A 26248-nucleotide genomic window follows, 5' to 3' on the forward strand; every position below is an offset into this window, starting at 1 on the left:
AATGGGGTATAAAAATTAAAATAAATTCTATCATAGAGCTAGATTACAAATACACAGAAGACCATCATATTTTAATATGAATTTCTAAGAACTTATATAGTAGCACTATATTTGGTAGCACTACCAAACAGAAAATTTTTTCATTTCAATAAAAAGTATTTATATTTTCAATGCCACTCACCCTGTCGGTCAAACAATGAATCAGCAGCTGTGGCTTTATTTGAAGGAGCCTCTGTGATGGGTCTGAGATATGTTCTGTATCCTTTTAAAATGGATGCCATAAAGCGCAAAAATGCCTCCTGAATTTCCATCTCAAGTTGTGTCATCTTCTTTTGCCAGGAGAAATCTGCTTCAATTGGAGTCATCTCAATCGCTGAACCTTCCTGAGTTTTTTGGTGAACTGACAAATGAAGAAAGAAGAGAAAATGGCATTAATACATAATGTTATATATATAATAATTCGACAAGGGAATTGTCAAAATAAAGCCCATGACTTCCTGCAATTCCTCTTTATTAATGTAAAGGGATCATTGGCAGGGGCTAACAGGGAGGCACAGATGGGGCACAGAAAACATGTTCAAAAAAACCATAAACCATGGGACTTCCCTGGTGGCACAGTGGTTAAGAATCCACCTGCCAATGCAGGGGACACAGGTTCGAGCCCTGGTCTGGAAAGATGGCCCACACCGTGGAGCAACTAAGCGTGTGCTCCACAACTACTGAGCCTGTGCCCTATACCCTGCGTGCCACAACTACTGAAGCCCACGCGCCTAGAGCCTGTGCTCTGCAACAAGAAAAGCCACCGCGATGAGAAGCCCGCGCACCACAATGAAGAGTAGCCCCTGCTCGCTGCAACTAGAGAAAGGCCACGCACAGCAACGAAGACCCAACACAGCCAAAAATAAATAAAAAACAAAACAAAACAAAAAAACATGAACCACAACAGTAATTTCTTACTATTGGAATTCTGTTTTGTAATTAGACTCCCTTTAAGCAAAGCAAAATTATGTCTAAATTTAAGAATTTTCTTATATACATTCTTTCATTAGAAATATCCCTTCCTGGGAATTCCCTGGCAGTGCAGTGGTTAGGACTCTGCACTCTCACTGCAGAGGACCCGGGTTCAATCCCTGGTTGGGGAACTAAGATCCCACAAGACATTCAGCATGGCAAAAAACAAACAAACAAACAAAAATCCCTTCCTTTTTCCTCACATTTACCCGAAGATAGCTGGGGATACAATTTCTTCAAGGTGCTAATCAGATTTTTGCATGGCTTTTTGGGAAGCTGCTTCCAGTTCATGTTCTTCTTTTCATCTGATCTATTAAATAACAACATGATTAATAAAGTCTGTTATAATCTGTTTTTACTTAAACAAAATTCTTATGTCAAACTAAAAAAGAAAATGGAAAGGGTATTTTTACTGAAGTTACAATTTGAGAATCTGAACAAGTGGTTTTCAAGAAGTTCTCTTTTCATTTTAACCAACCTCAGTCAAATCTGGTCATCTCATTCTAACCCTCCAACGTAGATTTTCATGAACTGGAGTTATGAATACAACACAAGTCTTGTTTCAAAGTTACATATTAGAATTATAATATTTTAAGTGTCAAACTTAATTGACTTGAGACTTCAAACTACCTATTAGAAGCAAATCTCGACAAATATCAGAGTCAGTAACATACAGAGCATGTTCTCACCACAATTCAAATGAGTCACCATTTAAGAAAAAGAAATTACTTTGGAAGTTCAAAAGAACACTTTTAAATAATGCATGAGTCAAATAAAATATTTTTACAGAATTAGAAACGTTTAAAACGCTACAAAGATGAAAGCACTATGTACCAACCATGGGCTGGAGCTAATGTCAGGCCAATGTCACTTATGAACATCAATGCTAGCATCTTAAATTCTTAGAGAATTTAATCCACTAGCACATTTTTTTAAAAAAAGAGAGATGTTTACTTTAGGAATGCAGCGTTGTTTACTACTAACTGATTTTATAATGTAATTTACCACACTAAGATTAAAGGAGAAAAACTTAATACTCATCTAAATAGTTGTACAAAAGCATTATAAAGTTCACCACCTATTTATGATTTAAAAAAAGAAATTACTTTTAATCTAGAAGTGGAAGGAAGGTTCCTTAATTTATTATTAAGCAATCAAAACCCTAAAGTGGGGCTAGCAAACCTTTTCTATAAAGAATCAGATAGTAAGTATTTTATGCTTTGAGGACCACTGGACCTCTGTTACAACTACTCAAATATGCCACTGTAGCATGAAAGCAGCCTCAGACCACATGTAATTGAATGAGCATGGCTATGATACAATAAAATTTTATTTACAAAAATAGGCCTTGGGCCAGATGTCAATTCTTGCTTTAAAGCATAAAGATACTTAATGATGAACTGCTCAAACCATTCCCTTTGAAATTAGGAACAAGACAAGATACCAGTTATGAATATGTTCTACTCAATATTACACTAGGATCCTAGCCAGAGAATTGACAAGAAATTCTTAAATATATAAGGATTGTAGAGGATATGGTTGTTTATAGCCAGAAAATTGAAGAGAATCTGCAAGCAAATGAAAATAAGAGAATTCAAGTAAGTTGCTGGACAGCAGACCATTACATAAAAAATCAATAGCATAGTTATACCCCAGCAACTAACAAGTAAAAAATGTAATTAAAATACCATTTACAGTAGCAATAAAAACCATAAGGTACTTAGGAATAAGCAAGTTTAACAAAAGGTGTGCCCGATCTTTATAGAGAAAACTGAAACAGTTATTGAAAAACCTTTAAAAACACCTATGAAGTAAAATACAACATTCATGGGTACTGAGACTTTATGTCAAAATGATCTTATTTGCCCCCAAATTAATCTATGAATTCAATAGAATTCTAACCAAAAAATCACAACAAAATTTTGCATGGAATTTAAAAAACTAATTAAAATTTATATAAAAAGCAAAAGACCAAATATAGTCAAAACAATTTTAAAGAATAAGCAGTAAAGAGACTTGCCAGTTCACATCACTTTTTTTTTAAACAATGTTATTGAGCTACAACTCACATACCATACAATTCATTCATCTGAAGTGTGTAATCTGATGGTTTTCAGTATATTCAGAGTTGTCTTAACAACCACCACAATTAATTTTAGAGTATTTTCATCACCTCAAAAAGAAACCCCACACCCTCTTAGTCACTAACCCACAATTCCCCCATCCTCCCATCCCAAAGTAACCACTAATCTATTTTCTGTGTCTACAGATGTGCCTTGGGCATTTCAAATAAATGGGATCATATAAGGTCTTTTAGCATGAGGTTTTCAAGGTTCATCCATGTTGCAGACAACTTAATTTTCAAGTCATTAAGATAATCTGATGCTGGCAAGAGACTAAAACAAACCAAAGGAACAGACAATAAGCCTGGATACATACCCACACAAATATAAAAACTGATATGTGATGGTACTGACACTGAAGACAAGTGGGGAAGAGATGAACTGACCATTCAATAAACAGTGCTATGTGACAACTGTTTACTCATGTTAAAGAAAAATAAAATGGGGCTTCCCTGGTGGCGCAGTGGTTGAGAGTCCGCCTGCCGATGCAGGGGACACGGGTTCGTGCCCCGGTCCGGGAGGATCCCACATGCCGCGGAGCGGCTGGGCCCGTGAGCCATGGCCGCTGAGCCTGTGCGTCCGGAGCCTGTGCTCCGCAACGGGAGAGGTCACAACAGTGAGAGGCCCGCGTACCGCAAAAAAAAAAAAATAATAAAATAAAATAAAATGGTATCTCTATGTCTCATCATACACTAATAATACCAAGTTTAGCTAAATTAAAGGCCTAAATGAGAAGGTCAAAACCTCACAACTTTAAGAATATCCAGGATAATATTTCATGACCTCAAGGCAGAGGATTTCATGTACAAGAACCAAAAATGGCAATCCATAAAGAGAAACTGAGAACTGTGATCAATTAATATAAGCTTCGGTTCATCAAAAGACACAACAGAATGAAAATACAAATCACATATGGCACAAGCTATTTGCAATGCATATAACAGACTAAGAATTACTTCCAGATTATATAAAGGCCTTATACAAATCAAAAGAAAAAGACAAACAACCCAACAGGAAAATGTACCAAAAAAGGAGGGAAAAACCAAAGGGCAAAAAGAAATTAAAACACCTCATTTGCTACTCATTAGGGAAATGTGAATTAAAGCCAAGTGACATCCCATTATCATCAAGTTGACAAAAATTTGAAAGTCTGATCATAACAAGTACTGACAATGATACGGAACAAAGAGAACTTTCGTTTGCAGATGAAGAGGGGAAAGAGTAATATGGCATTAGCTATGCCTACCAACCAACATTAGCTCTTCTAGGTATATATGTTTCAGAGGAATTTTAACCATGTACTCAAAGAAATATGCATAATAATGATCAGAGCAGTTTTGTTCATAATTGCAAAATCTAACTATAATCTAAATACCCATCACTACTGATAAACACTGAAGACAAAGTAGAGCTACGTGTATCAACATGGATGAACTGCATAGAGAATGATGAGTAAAAAAGCAATTCACAGAAAACTATACAAACATAAAAATTTTTAAAGCATGCAAAACAAAATGTCATTTATACTAATACATATATAATATGTATTAGTGGGTGGAATCTGGAATCTGGGTGGAAGATTCATGCAAGTTATTTACATTATTCTCTATAATTCTTCGGTATCTAGAACATTTCATAATTCTGTAAGTACAATTAAGCAGAGTTCAAAATTATGTTACAAAACAGTGCTTTGATCAATCAAAATTATATAGAAGTTATTTAAACCTGGGCAAAATTAAGAATCTCTATAATATTCTTCTATTCAGAACAGTAAATAAAATGAGGTAAACATTTGAGTTAAAACTTCAAAATCATTTCCAAAGGCACCACAATATATACAACCTTGAAATAACTGTTTTTCAGGGATAGTTACTGAAAAACAACAAAATATGTATGACAAGAAATACTTAGTGCTTCCAAGTAGTTCATTATTTCCAGGCTGTAAGTAAACCTAAATACACATAGTAGAGATCGATCAAGATGGTAGACTAAGAGGACATGGAGCTCACTTCCCCCCATGAACACATCAAAAAATACATCTACATGTGGAACAATTCTCATGAAAAACTAACTGAAAACTGGCAGATGGACTCCTGTATCACCAAGGCTGTAAAAAAGATACACATGGAAGGGAAGAAAAGTGATTGGGTTGGGACCTGTGCCCATGGGAGGGGACTCAGAGGAAATGGGAGATTACACAGGTGGACACCCTCTCAGAAGAGTGAGTGGTGAGAGCCACAGATAGGGCACCCCAGTCCTGGAGTTCTACGCAGGGTAGACAAGCCCCCTTGGCTGGCTGGAGGACCACTGGGACTAACAAGAGGCAAAAAGAAAAACAGAAAGAAAGAAAAACAAATTTAAAAAAATAGAAACAGTTTTAAGAGATCTACAGAATAACATTAAACATACCAACATTCACATTATAGGGATACCAAAAGACAGAAAAGGGGATCAAAAATGTATTTGAGGAAATTATGGTTGAAAACTTCCCAAACCTGAGGAAGGAAACAGATATCCAGGTAAAGGAAGCACAGAGGGTCAAAACAAGATGAACCCAAACAGGCCCACACCAAGAAATAACATAATTAAAATGACAAAAGTTAAAAGTAAACAGTGAGGGCTTCCCTGGTGGCGCAGTGGTTGAGAGCCCGCCTGCTGATGCAGGGGACACAGGTTCGTGCCCCGGTCCGGGAAGATCCCACATGCCGCAGAGCAGCTGGGCCCGTGAGCCATGGCCACTGAGCCTGCACGTCCGGAGCCTGTGCGTCCGGAGCCTGTGCTCCGCCAATGGGAGAGGCCACAACAGCGAGAGGCCCACGTACCACAAAAAAAACAAAAAAAGTAAACAGTGAATTCTGAAGGCAGCAAGAGAAAAGCAAAGTGTCATATACAAGGGAACCCCCATAAGGCTATCAACTGATTTCTCTGCAGAAACTTTATAGGCCAGAAGGAAGTGGCATGATATATTCAAAGTGCAGAACAGGAAAAGTCTGCAACCCAGGATACTCTACCCAGCAAGATTATCATTTAGACTAGAGGGAGAGATAAAGACTCTCTCAAACAAGCAAAAACTAAAAGAGTTCATCAATACTAAATCTACCCTAAAAGAATTGTGAAAGGGTCTTCTCTAAATGGACAAAAAAGAATCTATAGGAAAGGGAAAATCTCACTAGGAAAAGCAAATGTATAGTAAGGACTGAAGATCAACCAATTAAGCCAATATGAAGATTAAAAGACAAAAAAACTGTAAAAGCAACTATAACTACAATAAACAGTTAAGAGACAAACATGAAGATACAAAATATGACAACAAAAACACAAAATGTGGGGAGAGGGAGTAAAAAAATGTAGATATTTTAGAATGTGTTTGAACTAAATTACTACCAGTTTAAAACAAAAAGTAGACATAGTTATAGGTCAACAATATATAAACCCGACAGTAAACACAAATCAAAAACCTACAATAGTTACACAGAAACTAAAAAGAAAGGAACAGAAGCATATTACTAAAGAAAATCATCAAACCACAAGTGAAGAAACAAAAAGAAATAACAGAGAAAAACCTCAAAACAACTGGAAAACAAGTAATAAAATGACAATAATTACATACCTGTCAATAATTACTTTAAATGTCAATGAACTAAATGCTCCAATCAAAAGACATATGGTGGGACTCCCCTGGTGGTCCAGTGGTTAAGAATCCACCTCCCAGAAAATATTTGCAAATGAAGCAACTGACAAAGGATTAATCTCCAAAATATACAAGCAGCTCATGCAGCTCAATATCAAAAAAGCAAACAACCTAATCCAAAAATGGGCAGAAGACCTAAATAGACATTTCTTCAAAGAAGGTATACAGATTGCCAACAAACACATGAAAGGATGCTCAACATCACTAGTCATTAGAGAAATGCAAATCAAGACTACAATGAGGTATCACCTCACACCAGTCAGAACGGCCATCATCACAAAATCTACAAACAATAAATGCTGGAGAGGGTATGGAAAAAAAGGAACCCTCTTGCACTGTCGGTGGGAATGTAAACTGATACAGCCACTATGGAGAACAGTATGGAGGTTCCTTAAAAAACTAAAAACAGAACTACCATATGATCCAGCAATCCCACTACTGGGCATATACCCTAAAAAAAACATAATTCAAAAAGAGACATGTACCACAATGTTCACTGCAGCACTATTTACAATAGCCAGGACATGGAAGCAACCTAGGTATCCACTGACAGATGAATAGATAAAGAAGATGTAGCACATACATACAATGGAATATTACTCAGCCATAAAAAGAAATGAAATTGAGTTATTTGCAGTGAGGTGGAGGGACCTAGAGTCTGTCATACAGAGTGAAGTCAGAAAGAGAAAACCAAATACCATATGCTAACACATGTATATAGAATCTAAAGGAAAAAAAAAGGTCCTCATGAACCTAGGGGAAGGACAGGAATAAAGATGCAGAACACAGAATGGACTTGAGGACACAGGGAGGGGGAAGGGTAAGCTGGGACGAAGTGAGAGAGTAGCACTGACATATACACACTACCAAATGCAAAATAGATAGATAGTGGGAAGCAGCTGCATAGCACAGGGAGATCAGCTTGGTGCTTTGTGACCACCTAGAGGGGTGGGATAGGGAGGGTGAGAGGGAGACACAAGAAGGAGGGGATATGAGGATATATGTATACATATAGCTGATTCACTTTGTTATACAGCAGAAACTAACACAACATTGTAAAGCAACTATACTCCAATAAAGATGTTAAAAAAAATAAAATAAAATCATGGTAAAATATACAAACATAAAATTTACCATTAAAAAAAAAGAATTCCATGGATTGCAATCAGAAAAAAAAAGTTATTGTTAAAAAAGAAAGCACTTAAAAAAAAAAAAGAAAAAAGATGAATCCACCTCCCAGTGCAGGGGACGCGGGTTCGATCCCTGGTCAGGGAACTAAGATCCCGCAAGCCACGGGGCAACTAAGCCCGTGCACTGCAACTATTGAGCATGTGGGCCAAAACTACAGAGCCCGCATGCCACAACTACAGAGCCCATGCGCTCTGAAGCTCACACACCCAAACTAGAGAGCCTGCATGCCGCAACTACTGAGCCCATGCGCCACAACTAGAGAGAAGCCCACACACCTCAATGAGGAGCCTGCACGCTGCAGTGGAGGATCCCTCATGCCGCAACGAAGATCCTGCGTACTGCAACCAAGACCCAACGCAGCCAAAAATAAAATAAATAAATAAGTAAATATTTTTTAAAAAAGACATATGGTGGCTGATTGGACAAAAAACCAAGACCCTTCTATCCACAAGAGACTCACTCCAGAGCTGAAGACACAAAAAGACTGATAGTGGGGGGATGGGAAAAGATACTTTATGCAAACAGAAATGACAAGAAAGTTGGGGTAGCAATGCTCATATCAGAAAATAAACTTTAAACAAAGGCTATAACAAAAGATAAGGAAAGGCATTATAAAATGATAAAGAGATCAATACAAGAAAATGATATTACACTCAACATACATGCACCCAGGAGCACCTAAACATATAAAGCAAATACTAACAGACACAAAGGTAGAAACTGACACTAATACAGTAATAGCAGGGTACTTTAAAACCCCACTTACATCAACTGACAGTCAATAATGCAAGAGCAGTCTAAAATGACACAACAGACCAGCTGGACTTAATAGATATCTACAGGACATTTACATTCAAAACCAGCATCATTAATATTCTTTTCAAGTGCACATGGCACATGCTCCAGAATAGATCACATGCTAGGCCACAAAACAAGTCTTAACAAATTTAAGAGGATAGAAATTATTTTATCAAGTATTTTTTCCAACCACAATGGTATGAAACTAGAAATTAACTACAGAAAGAAAACAAGAAAAGAACAAACGTGCAGAGACTAAAAACATGCTACTAAAAAAACCAACAGGTCAATAAAGAAATCAAAGAGGAAATCAGAAAATGCCTCAAGACAAATGAAATGAAAACACTACATTCCAAAATCTGTGGGATGCAGAAAAAGCAGTTCTAAGAGGGAAGTTTATAGCAATACAGACCTTCCCCAAGAAACAAGAAAAATCTCAAACAAACAACATAACCTACCACCTAAAAGAATTAGAAAAAGAAGAACAAACAAAGGCCAAAGTCAGCAGAAGGAAGGAAATAATAAAGTTCAGGGAGAAAATAAATAAGAAAGAGATTTAAAAAAATAGAAAAGATCAATGAAACCAAGAGCTGGTTTTTTGAAAAAAGAAAAAAAAAATTGATAAGGCTTTAGTCAGGCTCACCAAGAAGAAAAGAGACAACCCAAATTAAAAAAAAATAAGAAATGAAAAAAGGAAAAATAACAACCAACACCACAGAAGTACAAAAAAAAAAAAAGTAAAAGAATACTAAGAACACTTATATGCCAACAAATCAGGCAACCTAGAAGAAATGGATAAACTTCTAGACACAAAACTTGCCAAGACTGAATCAAGAAGAAACAGACACTTTGAACAAACCAATGACTAGCAGTAAAACTGAATTTGTAATTAAAAAAAAACTCCCAGCCAACAAAGTCCAGAACCAGACTGCTTCACAGGGGAACTCTACCAAACATATAACAAAGAGCTAATACCTACCGTTCTAAAACTATTCCAAATTATTAAAGAGGATGAAACACTCCCAAGTTCATTCTACAAGGCCACCTTTACCCTGATACTAAAACCAAAGACACTACAAAAAAAGACACTTACAGGCCAGTATCTTTGATGAATATAGATGCAAAAATCCTCATCAAAATATTAGCAAACCAAATCCAACAATATATAAAAAGGATCATACACATGATCAAGTTGGACTTATTCCAGGGACACAAGGATGGTTCAAAATATGTAAAATCAATGTGATACACCACATTAACAAAAGGAAAGACAAAAAACCCATGATCATCTCAACAGACACTCAAAAAGCAATTGACAAAATTCAACATCATCATAAAAATTCTCATCAAAGTGGGTACAGAGAGAACATATCTCAACATAATAAAGACCATATGTGACAAATGCACAGCTAACATCATACTCAATGGTGAAAAGCTGAAAGCCTTCCCGTTAAATTAAGCATCCAAATTGGAAGGGAAGAAGTCAGACTGTTACTATTTAGAGATGACATGATACTTTACATAGAAAACCCTAGAATCTAAAACATGACACAAATGAACTTATCTACAAAACAGAAACAGACTCCTAGACACAGAGAACAGATTTGTGGTTGCCAAGGGGGGAGGGAGAGGAAGGACTGGGAGTTTGCGGTTGGCAGACACAAACTATTACATTTAGAATGGATAAACAACAGGTCCTACTGTATAGCACAGGGAACTATATTCAACATCCTGTGATAAACAACAGTGGAAAAGAACACAAAAAAAGAATGTCTGTATGTGTATAACTGAGTCACTTGGCTGTAGAGCTGTAAATCAACTATACTTCAATTTTTAAAAAAAATGAAGGAAACCCTAAAGTCACCACACAAAAACTATTAGAACTAATAAATGAATTCAGCAAAGTTGCAGGATACAAGATTAATATACAGAAATCTGTTGCTTTTCTCTACAGTAATAATGAACTATCAGCAAGAGAAAGTAAAAAAAAAAAAAATCCCATTTGAAATTGTATCAAAAAGAATAAAATACCCAGGAATAAACTTAACCAAGAAGGTGAAAGACCTACACTCTGAAAACTCAGATGAAGGAAAGTGAAGATGATACAAAGAAATGCAAAGATACCCCTTGCTCTTCTGGAATTGGAAGAATTAATATTGTTAAAATGACCAATACCTCCCAAAGCAATCATGCAATCCCTATCAAAATACTCATGACATTTTCACAGAAATAGAACAAATAATCCTAAAATTCATAAAGAACCACAAAAGACCACAAATTACCAAAGCAATCCTGAGGAAAAAGAACAAAGCTGGAGGTATCACCATCTCAGACTTCAGACTATACTACCAAGTTACAGTAATCAAAACAGCAACAGCATGTTCTGTGTCTGGCAAAACACAGACACATAGATCAACTGAACTAAACAGAGAGCCCAGAAATAAACCCACGCACCTACAATCAATTAATCTATGACAAAGGAGGCAAGAATATACAATGGAGAAAAGACAGTTTTTTCAGCAAGTGGTGCTGGGAAAACTGAACAGCTACAGGTAAAACAATGAGATTAGAACATTCCCTCACACCATATACAAAAATAAACTCAAAATGGATTAAAGACCTAAATAGACGATCTGAAACCATAAAACTCCTAGAAGAGAACATAGGCAGGACACTCTTTGACATAAATCATAGCAGTATTTTTTGGATCTGTCCCCTAAGGCAAAATAAATAAAAGGAAAAATTAACAAATGGGACCTAATTAAATTTAAAAGCTTTTGCACAGCAAAGGAAGCCATCAACAAATCAAAGAGACAACCTATGGAATCAGAGAAAATATTTGCAAATGATGCGACCAACAAGGGGTTAATATCCAAAACATACAAACAGCTCATATAACTCATTATCAAAAAAGCAAACAATACAATCAAAAAATGGGCAGAAAACCTGAAAAGACATTTTTCCAAAGAAGGCATACAGATGGCTAACAGGCACATGAAAAGATGCTCAACATCACTAGTTACTACAGAAATGCAAATCAAAACAACGGTGAAATATCACCTCACACCTGTCAGAATGGCTCTCAGCAAAAAGACAACAAAAACTAAATGTTGGTGAGGATGTGGAGAAAAGGGAACCCAAATACGCTGTGTTGGTGGAAATGTAAACTGGTGCAGCCACTACGGAAAACAGTATATGGAGGTTCCTCAAAAAACTAAAAACAGAACTACCATATGATCCAGCAACTCCACTCCTGGGTATATAATATATCCAGAAAAAATGAAAGCACTAATTCGAAAAGATACATGCACCTGATTGTTCATAGCAGCACTACTTACAATTGCCAAGACATGGAAGCAACCCAAGTGTCCATCAACAGATGAATGAATAAAGATGATATATATATATATATATATATGTATATATACAATAAAATAGTACTCCACCATAAAAAAGAATGAAATTCTGCCATTTTCAGCATCATGGATGGACCTAGAGAATATTATGCTTAGTGAAATTAGGCAGAGAAAAATAAATACTTTGTGATATCACTTATATGTAGAATCTAAAATATAAAACAAAAAAATGAGTACAGCAAAACAGAAACAGACTCACAGATATAGAAAACAAACTAATGGCTACCAGTGAAGAGAGGAAAGGGGGGAGGGGCAAGATAGGGGTGTAGGATTAAGAAGTACAAACTACTATGTATAAAATAAATAAGCAACAAGGATATACTGCATAGCACAGGGAATTATTGTCATTACCTTTTAATAACTTTTACTGGAATATAATCTGTAAAAATACTGAATCACTATGCTGTGCACCTGAAAATAGTACAATATTGTAAATCAACTATACTTCAATTTTTTAAAAGTACTGAAAACCCAAATAAATAAACAAACATAGTAAAGAGCTACCACAATTACACAGTTTTCAAAATACAATGGTAGATCCATTTCAAAATTATTTTTTAAGGTACATTAAATGTTTTCTTCCTTCCTTAAGTTATTCTTCTGGTTCACTCAAGGCTATTTTCCCAACCAATTCTACTACTATAACCATTGAAGTCTCATCCCAAATTCTTACTCTATTCATTTTCTGCCAGTATCAAACAGTAAAGAATAAAAGCACTCCAGGACCTGGGATTTGGCACTAATCCTAGGGAAGTTTCAATCCTTACTGCCCTTACCCACGCTGTTTGTTGTTTTGTGAGGGCGGGGTGCAGAGGGCACTCCTAAACATCCATCTAGAACGGGATGGATGAATCTTCTTTTAATAGTGTGCTGCTCTACTCTCTGAACCCTCAGTTACACCACTGCTATACATATGTATCACCTCCAGTAAACACAAACTCTAAGTTTTAATATCAATTTCTCTGTAATCCCTATAAAATTCAAATCTTGACAACTAAGAAAACAGCATATTACCCTATATTGTGACTAAACTCAAACAGGTAAACCCATTTTTTAAGAGCTTACACACGGATTTTGAATTAAACCTAGATAGCATATCATCTCTTGAGCTCTGAAAGCAGTGCTTTTAACCTTTTTTTTTAAATAATCCATATTCTCTTCTGATAAACATAAATATCTCCTGCCTACTGTTAACATTATCATCCAATATAAACTATGATAATATTGAACACAATCTTTTTCAAATCATACAACGTTCCAGGATTCTGATACCTGTCCTGATTGAGAATCATTGTATTGAATCTGAAGACTTATTACCAACTTTTAAAAGTAGCATATTTGTATATGCTTTCAATGAGCTATAACTATAAGTGGGGAAAAATATAAATGGACATAATATAAAAAGAATCAACTTACACATATAACATGTTTGTATCCAAGTCAGTGCAAACAACATCTTGTGGTGGGTCATGAAGATCAAAATACCTTGAGTCAACTCCAACTATAAATGGTAAAGGTGCACTAAGCACGGCTGCCAGTGAAAGAGGACAAAGGGGAATATATGGGCATTGCCACTGAAATGGAAAGATCATCTGGGAAAAAAAGTTTTAAAAAATTAACCAAGTTTTAAATTTGCAGTGAGAATTAGTAATTAACTAATACTACTGAAAGGGACCATTACAGAGCATTTAAGTCTAGTTTCATTCCAAAAACTAAATGACTATAAAACACTGCTAGGCAATACTATGAACCAATGTGATTAAAATCTTCAAGAATGACAATGATCATAAGCACAATTAAAATGCTAACAGCTCTTTGCATGTTAATTCTTCTAATGCCTATAGAAAATCCACATTCCCATTTTATGGAGAAAGTGAAAGAGGAGAAAAAATTGCCCAAAATTTTATAAAACAAACTCATGATCTTTAACTCTGATGCATTTCATTCATGTTAATTTTCAAGATAACCTTTGACTAAAATCCAACTAAGAACACCAAGAACTAAAAAAATTTAAATGATTCTCTTGGAAATAGTAATACTCAACTAAAAATTTCAACCAAAAGAATTTTGTAACTGCCCAAATAAACATAATATTATCCAACTTCAGTGAATCTTGGCATCTTAAAAATATTAGGCAATATAAAACATACCTCAACAATCTTTACCAGCTCTCCTTTATAAAGCTCTACCTTAATTGTATCAATGTGTTCTTTTTAAAAAGGGAAAAAGACAAGTTTTGATAAGTAAAAAAAAAAATTAAAATTTTAATAATCAACTAATATTAAAATTTTAATCATTGATGACAAAATCTTTGCTACAAAAATCCTTGCTATATTTCAAGATCTACTTCAATTCTTACCTTACCCATCATTACTCACCCCAAATAATTACCTATAGCATTTACTACCTCTGCCAGTTATTCCAGATGGTTATACAGAATTGGAATTCTGTCTTCAATCACTTATTTACCTTCTAGTAATTGAGCACTTAATATGTACCAAGAACTGTTCTAGATGATGGGGCTGTAACAGTGAATGAAACAAAGATCCCTGCCCTCATGAAATGTACAGTGTAGCATAAGAGCTAGCAAACTTTTTCTGTAAAAGATAAAGGATATTTTATGCCTTGCAAGCCATATTGTCTCTGTCACAAATACTTAACTCTGTCTTCATGTATGAAAGCAGTCATAGGCATTATGTAAATAAATGGCCTATGTTCCAGTAAAACTTTATTTACAAAAACAAGTGGCAGCCAGGATTTGACTCACAGGCCATAGTTTGCCAACACCTGGTCTAGCAGGAAGAGAGAAAACAAAAAGAAGACATAATAAATAAAATATATACCATGTGAGAGAGTGCTAAGTGCTACAAAAAAAAGAAAAAGTAAAGCCAAGTAAAGGCGATTAGAGTTTAGAACATGAGAGAGGAGAGGGGGAAAGCAGGCTGTATTATTAAATAGGCCAAACAAGGTAGGCTTCATTAAGAAAGTGACACTGAGCTGAAACTTGAAGGAGGTGAGGGTTTTAGTCAAGGGGTTATCTGGAAGAGCGCTTCGAAGAAAAGGAACAGCTAGAGCAAAGGCCTTAAGGTGTGGGGACTGCCTAGTATGTGCCAGGGGTAGCAAAGAGGCCAGAGCCAGAGTGGCTGGAGCAGAGTGAGCAGGAGGGAGAGAAGTAGAAAATGGTATCAGAGAGCAGAGGGATAGAACTACTCGCAAAGGACCTTGCAAGGACTTCAGATTTCCTCCAGGGAAAACTGACTATCTACCATTCAACAAAAGGTATGTTATACCTCTAACTACTTAAGAAATTTCAGAACAAAACTACTGGACAACAAAATATGACACCCTTGTCTTCACCTTTGACTTTTGCAGCACAATCATAAATAATGTCAATTTTACAAGAATACTCATTGGTTCCATCAATTTTTGCTATGGGGCTCCATTAACTCTTCAATATTCTTTGATATTCAAATCACTCTCCTTTTGAGGAATTTAAATTGTCACGATTCTTTTCAATTTTCTCCTCTTTAAATGGTAATTTGCCTTACTATCAAATCCTCATTTATCAATAGTTTTGCAAGCAATTCAGACTGTTCTCCAACATCGGTTACATAAATTTCATGCAATCTTGCATTTTAATAAGATCTCGAATTTCACATTGCAAGAGACTGGGCCACAGAGATTCAGATAGAGGGGCATGGATAATCCCTAAAGTTTTATAGGAAGAAATACTTGAGTGGGAACTTCCTAAAGCTGGTCAGTTCATTAACAAATATTTTCATGTTATAACAACTTTTGCTTTTACATGCAACTGTGGAGGCTTGGAAAATTAGTACATAATTAGGCTCTTTGCCCCCATAAACCATCTCAAATGGTTATTACTGTTTTCAGTCCTAGCAGCATTTCTCTGACCAGAATAATATCTTGGAGACATACCCCATTTGTTGATTTAACAAGTATTTATTGAGTGTTTACTCCATGCTATTTAACTGTGATAAATGCTGAGGACACAGGAGTGAAAAAGAGACCTAAAAAAGATCCTTACTTCCATGAGAGTAAAATGGGGAAGGGAAGAGAGGAGAGTCAGCTATTTTAAACCAAACAAATAGTGGAAAATAGAGTTAGAGAAATGGAACATCCAAAATTCTATATTATGACCTATAAAGCCCTACATGATCAGACCTCCTTCTAATTGCAATGGGAAGCCATCAAGAGGTTTTAAAACAGGACTTGATTTAACTTTTATTTATGCTTTTCACAATAGCTAAACATTTGTACATTATCCAATTTCACAATCACCTAGATTTTCCTATACATTACTGGCTCACAATGATTAAAAGTTAAAATTGGGAGAAATTAGTCATGTAATTCATGTCCACAATTTTAGGGTAGCTGAAATTGACCAGAGCTTCTCATTTAATACAGTAAGCTTCATTCACAAGTTCTATTATTATGTAATCATATAGATTCTCTGAAGAGCTCTAAAATATGAAAAATTAGAAATTGGAATTTTCTCTCAATAGAAATCACTTTTTTTCTTTATACTTAGTATTTCTCTTTGCCACCCTACTACATTTATGTTAAACATTTAGTGGTAATTTCAAAGCTTTGGTTGAAGGAAATTTCCCTTTAGAGTAAAAATTCTCTGTCAAGAATTCTGTACTAAAAAGAAAATTCTATACTTACAGCTACAACAGCTTCAGCTACTCCAGTCAACACAGCTGGCCTAAGAGAATGCAGCAAAATCTTGCTCTCAAGTAAAACAAAGAGCAGCAGTGTTGCACAATTCTCAGGACCCAGATTCATTAACAAGGTGCTAAAGTTGGCTCCACTAGAAAAGGAGAGAAAAAGAGGTGATTATGAACTATTTCACCAAAAGGTGCTAAGATTTGCTTATTAAATTATTTCCTAAATATTAATAAATTGAGAATCTAACATTAATTTCAAGTCCTGATTTAGTCATCACTGAAAAGTAGCAAATTTAATAAGATGGTATAGCAGAATGATTCAAACTCATCCTTTGGTAACAAGGGCGTTTATTAGGAAAGATTTTCCTAAAGAACAGCCATTTGAGCCGAGCTCTAAAGAAAGAAGGTAGGGGTTGGTGGGGAGACAACATTTGCAAAGGTCCTGAAGCAAGGAAAAGCAATTGTCATGTTCAAGAAATTGAAATAAACCTACTGTGACTAAAGCATATTAAAGGAAGGGATGAAAACAACAAGAGATTATGCCCAAAATAGAAATTTTTGCATTCTCCAACAATTTTATATTTGCATTCTCAAAAGGAAACACTGGGACTTCCTTGGTGGCGCAGTGGTTGAGAGTCCGCCTGCCGATGCAGGGGACACGGGTTCGTGCCCCGGTCCGGGAGGATCCCACATGCCGCATAGCGGCTGGGCCCATGAGCCATGGCTGCTGAGCCTGCGCATCCGGAGCCTGTGCTCCGCAACGGGAGAGGCCACAACAGTGAGAGGCCTGTGTACCGCAAAAAAAAAAAAAAAAAAAAAGGAAACATTGGCTGCAGTGTGGATAAAAAACTGAAAGACAAGAGCAAAAGAGTGCCAATTAAGAGACTCATAATGAAGTAGTCCAGATAAAAGATCATGCTAACCTGGACTAGTGACGCAGATGAAGAGAAGCCAATAGATTCAAGACATTTTAGGAGGTAAAATCAGTTCACCTTGAACATTTAGTAAGGAACTGGATATGCGGAAGGGAGATGAGAAGAAAAGGGAGGTATTCCCTACATTCAATCTTGCAACTTTCTTTAAGTGTTCCATTTTTAAAATGCTGAATGGCCCCAGCTATCAAAGTTAGAAACATTAAGGCTATTCTTAGTTTGTAAAGATAACACAACTCTATTATACTAACCCTTAAAATATTTTAAAGCATTCTGCTCCAAGTGAACAAATGTATTATTTTATATACCATTAATTACCTTAGTGGTAAAGGTGTAGAAACTGGTTGTGATAATATTAACGCATCATGGACTGATAGCTTAAAAAAAGAAAAAAAATGATAAATTAACCAAGCCAATTTTGAAACCTAAATATTTAGATCAAGGGTAAAATGGAAAATAGTTTAATAGGCAGACTGATACAGATTTGGAAACATGTACTAAAATATAAAACAATAGCTGTTATTTACTTAGAAGTATATAGTTCTTTAAAATTAAATGGTTAATTCAACTGAATTTTGATTCAGTTAATTGATTAAAATACAGCTTTTTAAAAATTATGGAATAACTGCTTTTTAAAAGCCTCTAATTTATTTACTCTCTATTTGGCAATTGCTGAATATATATTAATACTTGCTGAACTGAAATACATTCAAGATTAACAATATTTGACTAACACATATAATGTTAATAACCATCTTAGAAAAAAATGTTTAAATAGCTTGCCTCTATAGATCAGTCTGCAAACTGTTATTGGTCCAAGAAGAAATAGTATATAAATAGAGAGAAAGCGATTTAGAAACTTTCATGGCACTCTGACACTGCTCTCACATCCAAGTACATTATCAGTGAACTCATGTCTTTGGACAGGGTTAGACCTGTTCACGTCTATACTGATCTCATATGGTAAGCTGCTTACGTCACAAGCTATATACTTATATAGGTCTGCCACTGACTGGAAATAAAAAGAAACTGGTCCTTTAACAACACTATCATAGACTGCTTCACTTCCGCCTTCCAACCATAACCAATTTCACATTTGATATTTATTAGTCACTCGAATATTAAAAACATGCCCTCAACATAATTTTGGGTTTTACGTTATTAAAGTCAGCTATGTAAAGGCCACACATGAAACAATGATTATGTCATGAACCAAGTACTGTAATTATTCCAATTCTGTATACCCAAAATTCAAAAAAACAGTACAAAAGAATATTAGCTAAAGATATAAAATACAGAAAATTCAAGGATTTCATGGATGCATCTTGCTCCGCCTCAAACCAAAAGGGCCATAGCGTCCACATTGCAATGACTGGAATGAACATATGCAGCACTCCCTTCAAACATACTCTTTTTTATTACCTGTACCAGGATTCTTGGTCTTTGTGGTGAAGGAAAAGGGATGTTTTGCATAAAATGTGAAATGTGCCTAGAAAAAATTTTTGAAATAAAGATAATTACTTTTCTAAAATGCTTCATGATTTTAACAGATCTTAAATACCATTATTCATCATCCTGGACCTCACAGAGCCACTTACCTAAAACTTAAGCTAAATAAATAAATAAATTTACTTAGTGTAAATAAATGTACTCATTCCACTATGAGTGGAATGCAACTTCTAAAATGCAAAATGTATTTCCTGATTAAAAGTCCAGATTAATATACCCTATTATCATCAGGAAAATAAGAATAACATAAATAGAGTTTTCATGAAAGAAGCTAACATTTATTGCCCTGGTTATCAGTATCAGTATGGGGAGTAACTAACTGTGATATAATGAATCAAAACTAATACAGAATTCAATCTAATAATATTAATTAAATTAATATAGTTCTTACACTGTAACTTTGGGCAAATCACTTGTCCTATTTCTCCACCTATACATAATAACTCAAGTTTTTCCAAAGTTTTGAGCTCTTAGGAGCCACTAAATGCAAAGTATTATTTCAACTGAAAAAAAAGAATTGATGATATACACTGATTTTTTTTCCACAAATTTCACAGAACCTTAATTTTTCAAAAGGCTGCTAGCTTATTATTAACATTAAATTTACTTCAATCAATTTTAAGTTAATCTGACAGCTGAAAGTTAAATCTAGAATTATGAACCATTAGACTGTCATTCCAGTAATACAAGAAAGCTGAAACCATATTGCTATACCAAATTTTATGTGTTTATGCATAGCACTTTTACTATTTTATAAAGTTGATTTTTGAGCAGCATTACTTTAAAACCTACAGGTAACTGGCCCCCTCTTATCCACTAAACTAGTATGCTTCACTGATAATCTTTTTGTTATAATGTGAAATTTTGCAAAGTTTAAGAAAAATCTGTTTACACACAGTGTAACACATTTCCACCAAAGATCTTGACTTGCTTTGTTAGCAGGATACATGAGTTATTTACCATAATAAACAAGTCAACGTACCACTAGAAGTCAGAAAAGATGTGGTTTTAAAAAGACAGTGGTTCCACATCTATTTTTCTTGCTTACAAAACATTTCCATGATGAAGAGAATTACAAATCAAAGGGAAAGCACGTAGAGTTCTATCAATGCTAAAACCAAAACCTTACTTTTAACATCAATTAATCAATTAACATCAATTAACACCATTAATTTCTACATCAGTTTAGAGATGTTTAACTTGCAATGGTCATTTGGATAGTTGGGGTGTGTGTGCAACAACAGCTATTTTTCTCTTGGTTATTTAAGAATGAGTAGGAAGAACACATACAATATAATGTATATATATGTTTCTTCCTCAGCTGAATTCTCAGAAGATTTTTATCTGGTCATCCTCACCACCACTCCTCAATTTTAAATTCAGAGTCAATGATTCCGGTGAAGAAGGGAGCAAGTAAAAAGTAGGATGACTGTGACTCTCCTTCCCTTTCAACTCTGATGCTTAAAGTCAGGTAAACAATGAAATGTACACATATACATCCAATTTTTCCACCAGACATCCTTCAGATCATTATACATACTTTTCAATGGGAAGGGGATGTGGTCCAGACACAGAAAGTTTGTAGATAAACATGAGAAATTTTCTAAAAGCTTCAAAAAAAGGCCAGTGTGAGAGTAAACAAATGCATTTGTTTGAATTGATGGATTTGGAGACCATTTTTCTCTCCACAGGTGTCAACAGGCCCAGCTGCATAAGCTGTTTTTCTGTTAGAAGTTCTCGAGAGTAAGGTTCATAAAACTGGATGGCAGCTCCATATACCTACAGAGTAAAAAAATTCCATTGTAAAATTTGAGTGCTTTTAAAAATTAATTTCTCTTTTTCTCTTATTCCAAAAGAAGTATTTGCTTAGAGTACATATGACAGGTAAATGAAAAAAAAGAATCTCAAACATTGTTGATGGGAATGTAAAATGGTGCACCTATGGGGGAAAACAGTTTGGCAGCTCCTCCAAAAGTTAAACAATTACCCTATGATCCAGCAATTTCTCTCCTAGGTATATACCCAAAAGAACTGAAAGCAGGGACTCAAACAAATACTTGTACACCAATGTTCATAACAGCATTATTCACAATAACCAAAAGATAGAAACAACCCAATGTCCATCAACAGACGAACAGATAAACAAAATGTGGTATAGTCGTCCCTCCGTATTCAAGGGGGTTGATTCCAAGACCCCCAGCGGATACCAAGATCCATGAATGCTCAAGTCCCTTATATAAAATGATGTAGTACAGTCAGCCCTCCAGATCCACAGGTTGGGCATCCCTGGATACGGTAGGCTGACTATATATACACTCAAGAGAATATTATTCATCCTTAACAAGGAATCAAATTCTGATAAATACTGCAACATGGATGAACCTTGATAACATTACGCTAAGTGAAATAAGCCAGACACAAAAAGACAAATATTATATGATTCCATTTATATGTGCTACCTAGAATAGACAAATTGGTAGAGACAGATAGTAGAAAAGAGGGACATAGGATAGGAGTGGAAGAAACTTCTGTTTAGAGTGATGAAAACGCTCTGGAAATGGTTAAGTGATACTTTTATAAATCTTTTAACTGTTTAGTCACTATATACATATGTGTATGTATATATGTCATATATACATGTGTCTGTTATATCACATTAACCCTTGTCTTTACAGATACAAATAACACTCTCAGATACAATTATTTCAAAGTCATCTCTGGGGTTCTTAACAAGCAATATGTCAAAAGCATCACAATGAGGCTTTGTTGTTCTCTAATGGTCAAAGTAACTTTGGTAATGCTTAAGTGCTTGAAGATATTAAAATATTCATTTATATTTATTGCTTTCAATGGAAGAAACTACAAATGATTTTTAAGCTAAAGAGTTAGCTTACTTGTAAGCAATCCAGTCAATATAGTACTGGCCTTCCATTTAGTGAGTATTTTATTATGTTCCAGACACTGTGCTGGACACTTAACCTTAATTATCATCTTCAGTACAGTAGCTGTAAACTTGAAGACTGGAGAATGAAGACACAGATGTATTTTTGTTTGCTCCACAAGAGTCAGCCTTGGTTAGTTACACATTTCAATAAAATTGGCTATTCTATCAAATTTCCTAAGAAAGTTTTCAATTTTTAAATTTCTACTAGATCTGTAGTTTTATTTATTTTTTATTTCCTAATATTGCTTTTTTGCCATCTCTTTTTTATTTTAAATTATCATTCTATGTTATTATTACTGTTTATACACGTTTTGAATTTTTGGCTATTACCAATAAAGTATACAAATATACATGTGTTTTGGAGAATATATATACTCATTTCTCTTGGGATATGCTCAGGTGTATACCTGTTGGGCCACAGAGTTATTTCTTATCCTTGATGACAATATAGAAGTTCTTTAAGTATTCTGAATACAAGACCCTTATGGAATACCTGCAGTATCACATTACTTTCTCCCAGCCTGGGGCCTTGCTTTTCCACCTTCTTAATGGTACCTTTGAATGAACAGATGTCCTTAACTCCAATGAGGTCCTATTATTCATCTTTTCTTTTATGGCTAGCACTTTCTGCATACTGTTTAAACTATCTTCACTTACTCCCTCAATTTTAATGTATTATTTGTCTTATGACCCTCACTGTTGTTGTTGAGAAATTAGCCATCAATTAATAGTTATACCTTTGTAAGTATGTCTTTTCTTTCTGGTTGTTTTTTGTCTTTGGTATTCTATCATTTTACTATAATATGAAAAGAGGTGGTTTTGTACTTTTATTTTTTTTCTGCTGAAGATTCAGAGTGTATCTTTAACCTGAAAAACTCAATTTTTCATCAACGTTGGAAAACTCTCAATCAACCACTAGCTCTTAAAATGCTGTCTCTCCCTTTTCTAGTCTCTCCTTCTGGGGTTCATTAAATATCTATTGGTCCATTTGATTCTATCCTCTGCATTTTTAAACTCCTTTTATGTTTTATATATTCCTGTGCCACATTCAAGATAACCTATTTTCCACTTCATTAATTCTTCCTTCATGTATGACTTATCTGCTGTTTAAACCATTCATTACATTTTAAATTTTATGGATATTTTCATTTCTAGACATTTGATTGCTTTTCCAACCTGTCTACTCATTTTTCAAAATATCCTGTTCTTTCCTTGATGTTCTGAGCCCCTCTATTAGGTCTTGAATCATTTCAATTATATATTCAATTTATAATATCTTTGATATTGTTATTCTATCATTTCAATATCTTAAGGGTGTAATCCAGCTCTGTGTCTTGTTGATTCTTCCTATGGTACCTATGTCTTCTAACTTTCACTAGAATCTCATGTTGAGGCCTGGGTTTTGAGGGTATCTCTCCAGAGACTTTATATTTGCTCCTATAGACACTCCAGGGGTATCAGCATCCTGATCCCAACTTTCATATAGACATCTCACTTTGGGCATTATAGTACAAATTTAAACAGAAATGTATTGTGTCCAAATAATCCTAACATTCACATTCAACTTACATTAATCATTTTATGGATTAAAAACGTGGACAAAATAGGTTTAATAAAAGAGGAAAAAATATACCTTTTCAGCAGAAGAGGCTGTGAGGACAAAAGTTGAAAAAACTGGAAGAGGGTATTTGCTTTGGGGATCCCAACATTCAATTGTAGCCCCCATTGGAAGGCAGAAGAGAGGGACAGATTCTGAGAGTGGAAATGACTCATAGTCCTCTTCTGGATACCTAAAAATTAAACCTATTGGAGAAAGGACATAATGATATTTATTTATTTATTATTTTATTATTTTTTATTCTTTGGCTGTGCTACACGGCTTGCAGGATCTTAGTTCCCTGACCAGGGATTGAACCCGGGCCCACGGCAGTGAAAGCGCCAAGTCCTAACCACTGGACTGCCAGGGAACTCCCGATAATTTTTTAAAAATAGTTACTTTTAGGGCCTCCCTGGTGGCGCAGTGGTTGAGAGTCCGCCTGCCGATGCAGGGGATACGGGTTCGTGCCCCGGTCTGGGAGGATCCCATATGCCGCGGAGCGGCTGGGCCCGTGAGCCATGGCCGCTGAGCCTGCGCGTCCGGAGCCTGTGCTCCGCAACGGGAGAGGCCACAACAGTGAGAGGCCCGCATACCGCAAAAAAAAAAAAAAAAAAAAAAAAAAAAAGTTACTTTTAAATAGTTACTAATTACATATTAATGTTATACATATTAATAGGATATTTTACATATTACATATTAATACATATTAATAGGATATTTTAATAGCACATTTTACAGAAATATTTGTGTGAAATTTCAAGATCAATTTTTCTCTTTCCATATCAGTAAAATAAGTAACAAATTTACCTTTTTTTTTTTTTTTTTTTTTTTGCTGTACGCGGGCCTCTCACTGCTGTGGCCTCTCCCGTTGCGGAGCACAGGCTCCGGACACACAGGCCCCGCGGCCATGGCTCGCGGGCCCAGCCGCTCCGCGGCATGTGGGATCCTCCGGGATCGGGGCACGAACCCGTGTCCCCTGCATCGGCAGGCGGACTCTCAACCACTGCGCCACCAGGGAGGCCCTACCATTTATTTTTACCCATGGACTTAAAGTTCACTATAACGTTAAAATGTATTAAATATACTAGTTAAAACTCTATTCAACAGGATCATTAATCTTAATGTATTTTCCCTACATACTGCCAACATCTTAGAGAATGCAAGAAACATACAGGGAAATTTATCAACTATTTCAGTTAGTCTTCTGTGGAGAGAAAAAAAAAATTCAGGGAAGGGACAAGTGTTATGAAATAATGCCAAGGCAGCAGAAATTATCACAGCCCCTAAACTTTTCTTGAGAGAGCAGCAGTGTAAAATGAATGTAACATGAAAAGTAAATGAGACAGAAACTCTTGTTTCTGTACAGAGTATGCGAGATCACAGAAGCAGGAGCAGGGGGCACTCTGAGAAGCATAACAAAGACCCTTCAGAATAAAGTAGCTACATGGCATCAATTCATTAGCCTCTAATATCTCTAACACACAGACCACCTCTAGGTTAAACACTTGAAAGTCAGTAGCAGAATTTTGAGTCCAAATTCAGTCTCCAAAATTCTTTATTCTAAAATATGTCTTATATCAAATACCTGAACACCTTCACAAAACTTGTTTCTATACGTTTTCTTTAAGTGACACTTCCTCACCACCAAAAAAAAAAAAAAAAACTTCTAAGGAAATCATAATCAACACATTACAGCAATATTAACAGTATTACATTTTAACGTGATACTGAAATTTATAACTGCTAATTGCTGCCTTTACTTTTATATTAAATGGTTTGATACATTAGTATGAATGTCTTTATGAAGACAATTAAGATTTCTCATATATGGATTTGCCTGACTTCCCTGAAGTAAAACTTTATTCCAAAAATTGTGCACAATAAAAAGTAACTGACACTGCTTCTTTTCACAAAGAAGTATTCCAGTATCTCTTCTATTTACAACTGGAGCATACCTGTATTTTCAGTTTTTATCCCACCATACCAGTGGGATGAAGAGGTCACACTTAAATCTTTACAGCCCTTGACACTTTACTGTGCAGTAAGAATGTGGCGATAGATTTCTCAAACATTTCATGGCAGAAAAGGTTCTCAGGCCCTCCTCTCTTCCATATAGCTGATTCTTTGCAACAAGGGAGAAAGGAAGCAACTCCACCTTTCATGGCAAGTAACATGTGGTTTCAAATCAGACACACAGAGATAAGAGAAGGAAATATATAAGAAGTAAAGATGTACTTTGACACCTTTCTGACTGCCAAAATATAAAAGGTCAGAGAGTAAATATTTTCCACTCAACTATTAAATCTATTAGTGTTGACTAAAACTGAATGTTTATTCCACAAATGCTT

At 35.4% G+C, this 26248-nt stretch overlaps 1 protein-coding gene across 4 annotated transcripts in view; it reads right to left on the bottom strand.

The window, feature by feature from the left end:
* The window catches only part of DENND4C (DENN domain containing 4C), a 127100-nt gene that overhangs the window by 59144 nt on the left and 41708 nt on the right, over positions 1 to 26248 (bottom strand). For 2 of the 4 annotated variants that reach the window (XM_060102040.1, XM_060102038.1), the window contains exons 5-12: positions 23937 to 24106; positions 20900 to 21138; positions 19273 to 19339; positions 18169 to 18227; positions 16917 to 17061; positions 13647 to 13822; positions 1221 to 1321; positions 182 to 400 (exon numbers count right to left, since the gene is read on the bottom strand). In XM_060102040.1, the coding sequence (XP_059958023.1) occupies positions 182 to 400; positions 1221 to 1321; positions 13647 to 13822; positions 16917 to 17061; positions 18169 to 18227; positions 19273 to 19339; positions 20900 to 21138; positions 23937 to 24106 (1176 nt within the window). Of the gene's footprint in view, positions 1 to 181; positions 401 to 1214; positions 1322 to 13646; positions 13823 to 16916; positions 17062 to 18168; positions 18228 to 19272; positions 19340 to 20899; positions 21139 to 23936; positions 24107 to 26248 lie in introns of all 4 variants that reach the window. The other 2 variants (XM_060102039.1, XM_060102037.1) reach the window with 1 other exon arrangement.

Source organism: Mesoplodon densirostris, chromosome 6 (genome assembly GCF_025265405.1).
Source record: "Mesoplodon densirostris isolate mMesDen1 chromosome 6, mMesDen1 primary haplotype, whole genome shotgun sequence".
NCBI lineage: Eukaryota > Metazoa > Chordata > Mammalia > Artiodactyla > Ziphiidae > Mesoplodon > Mesoplodon densirostris.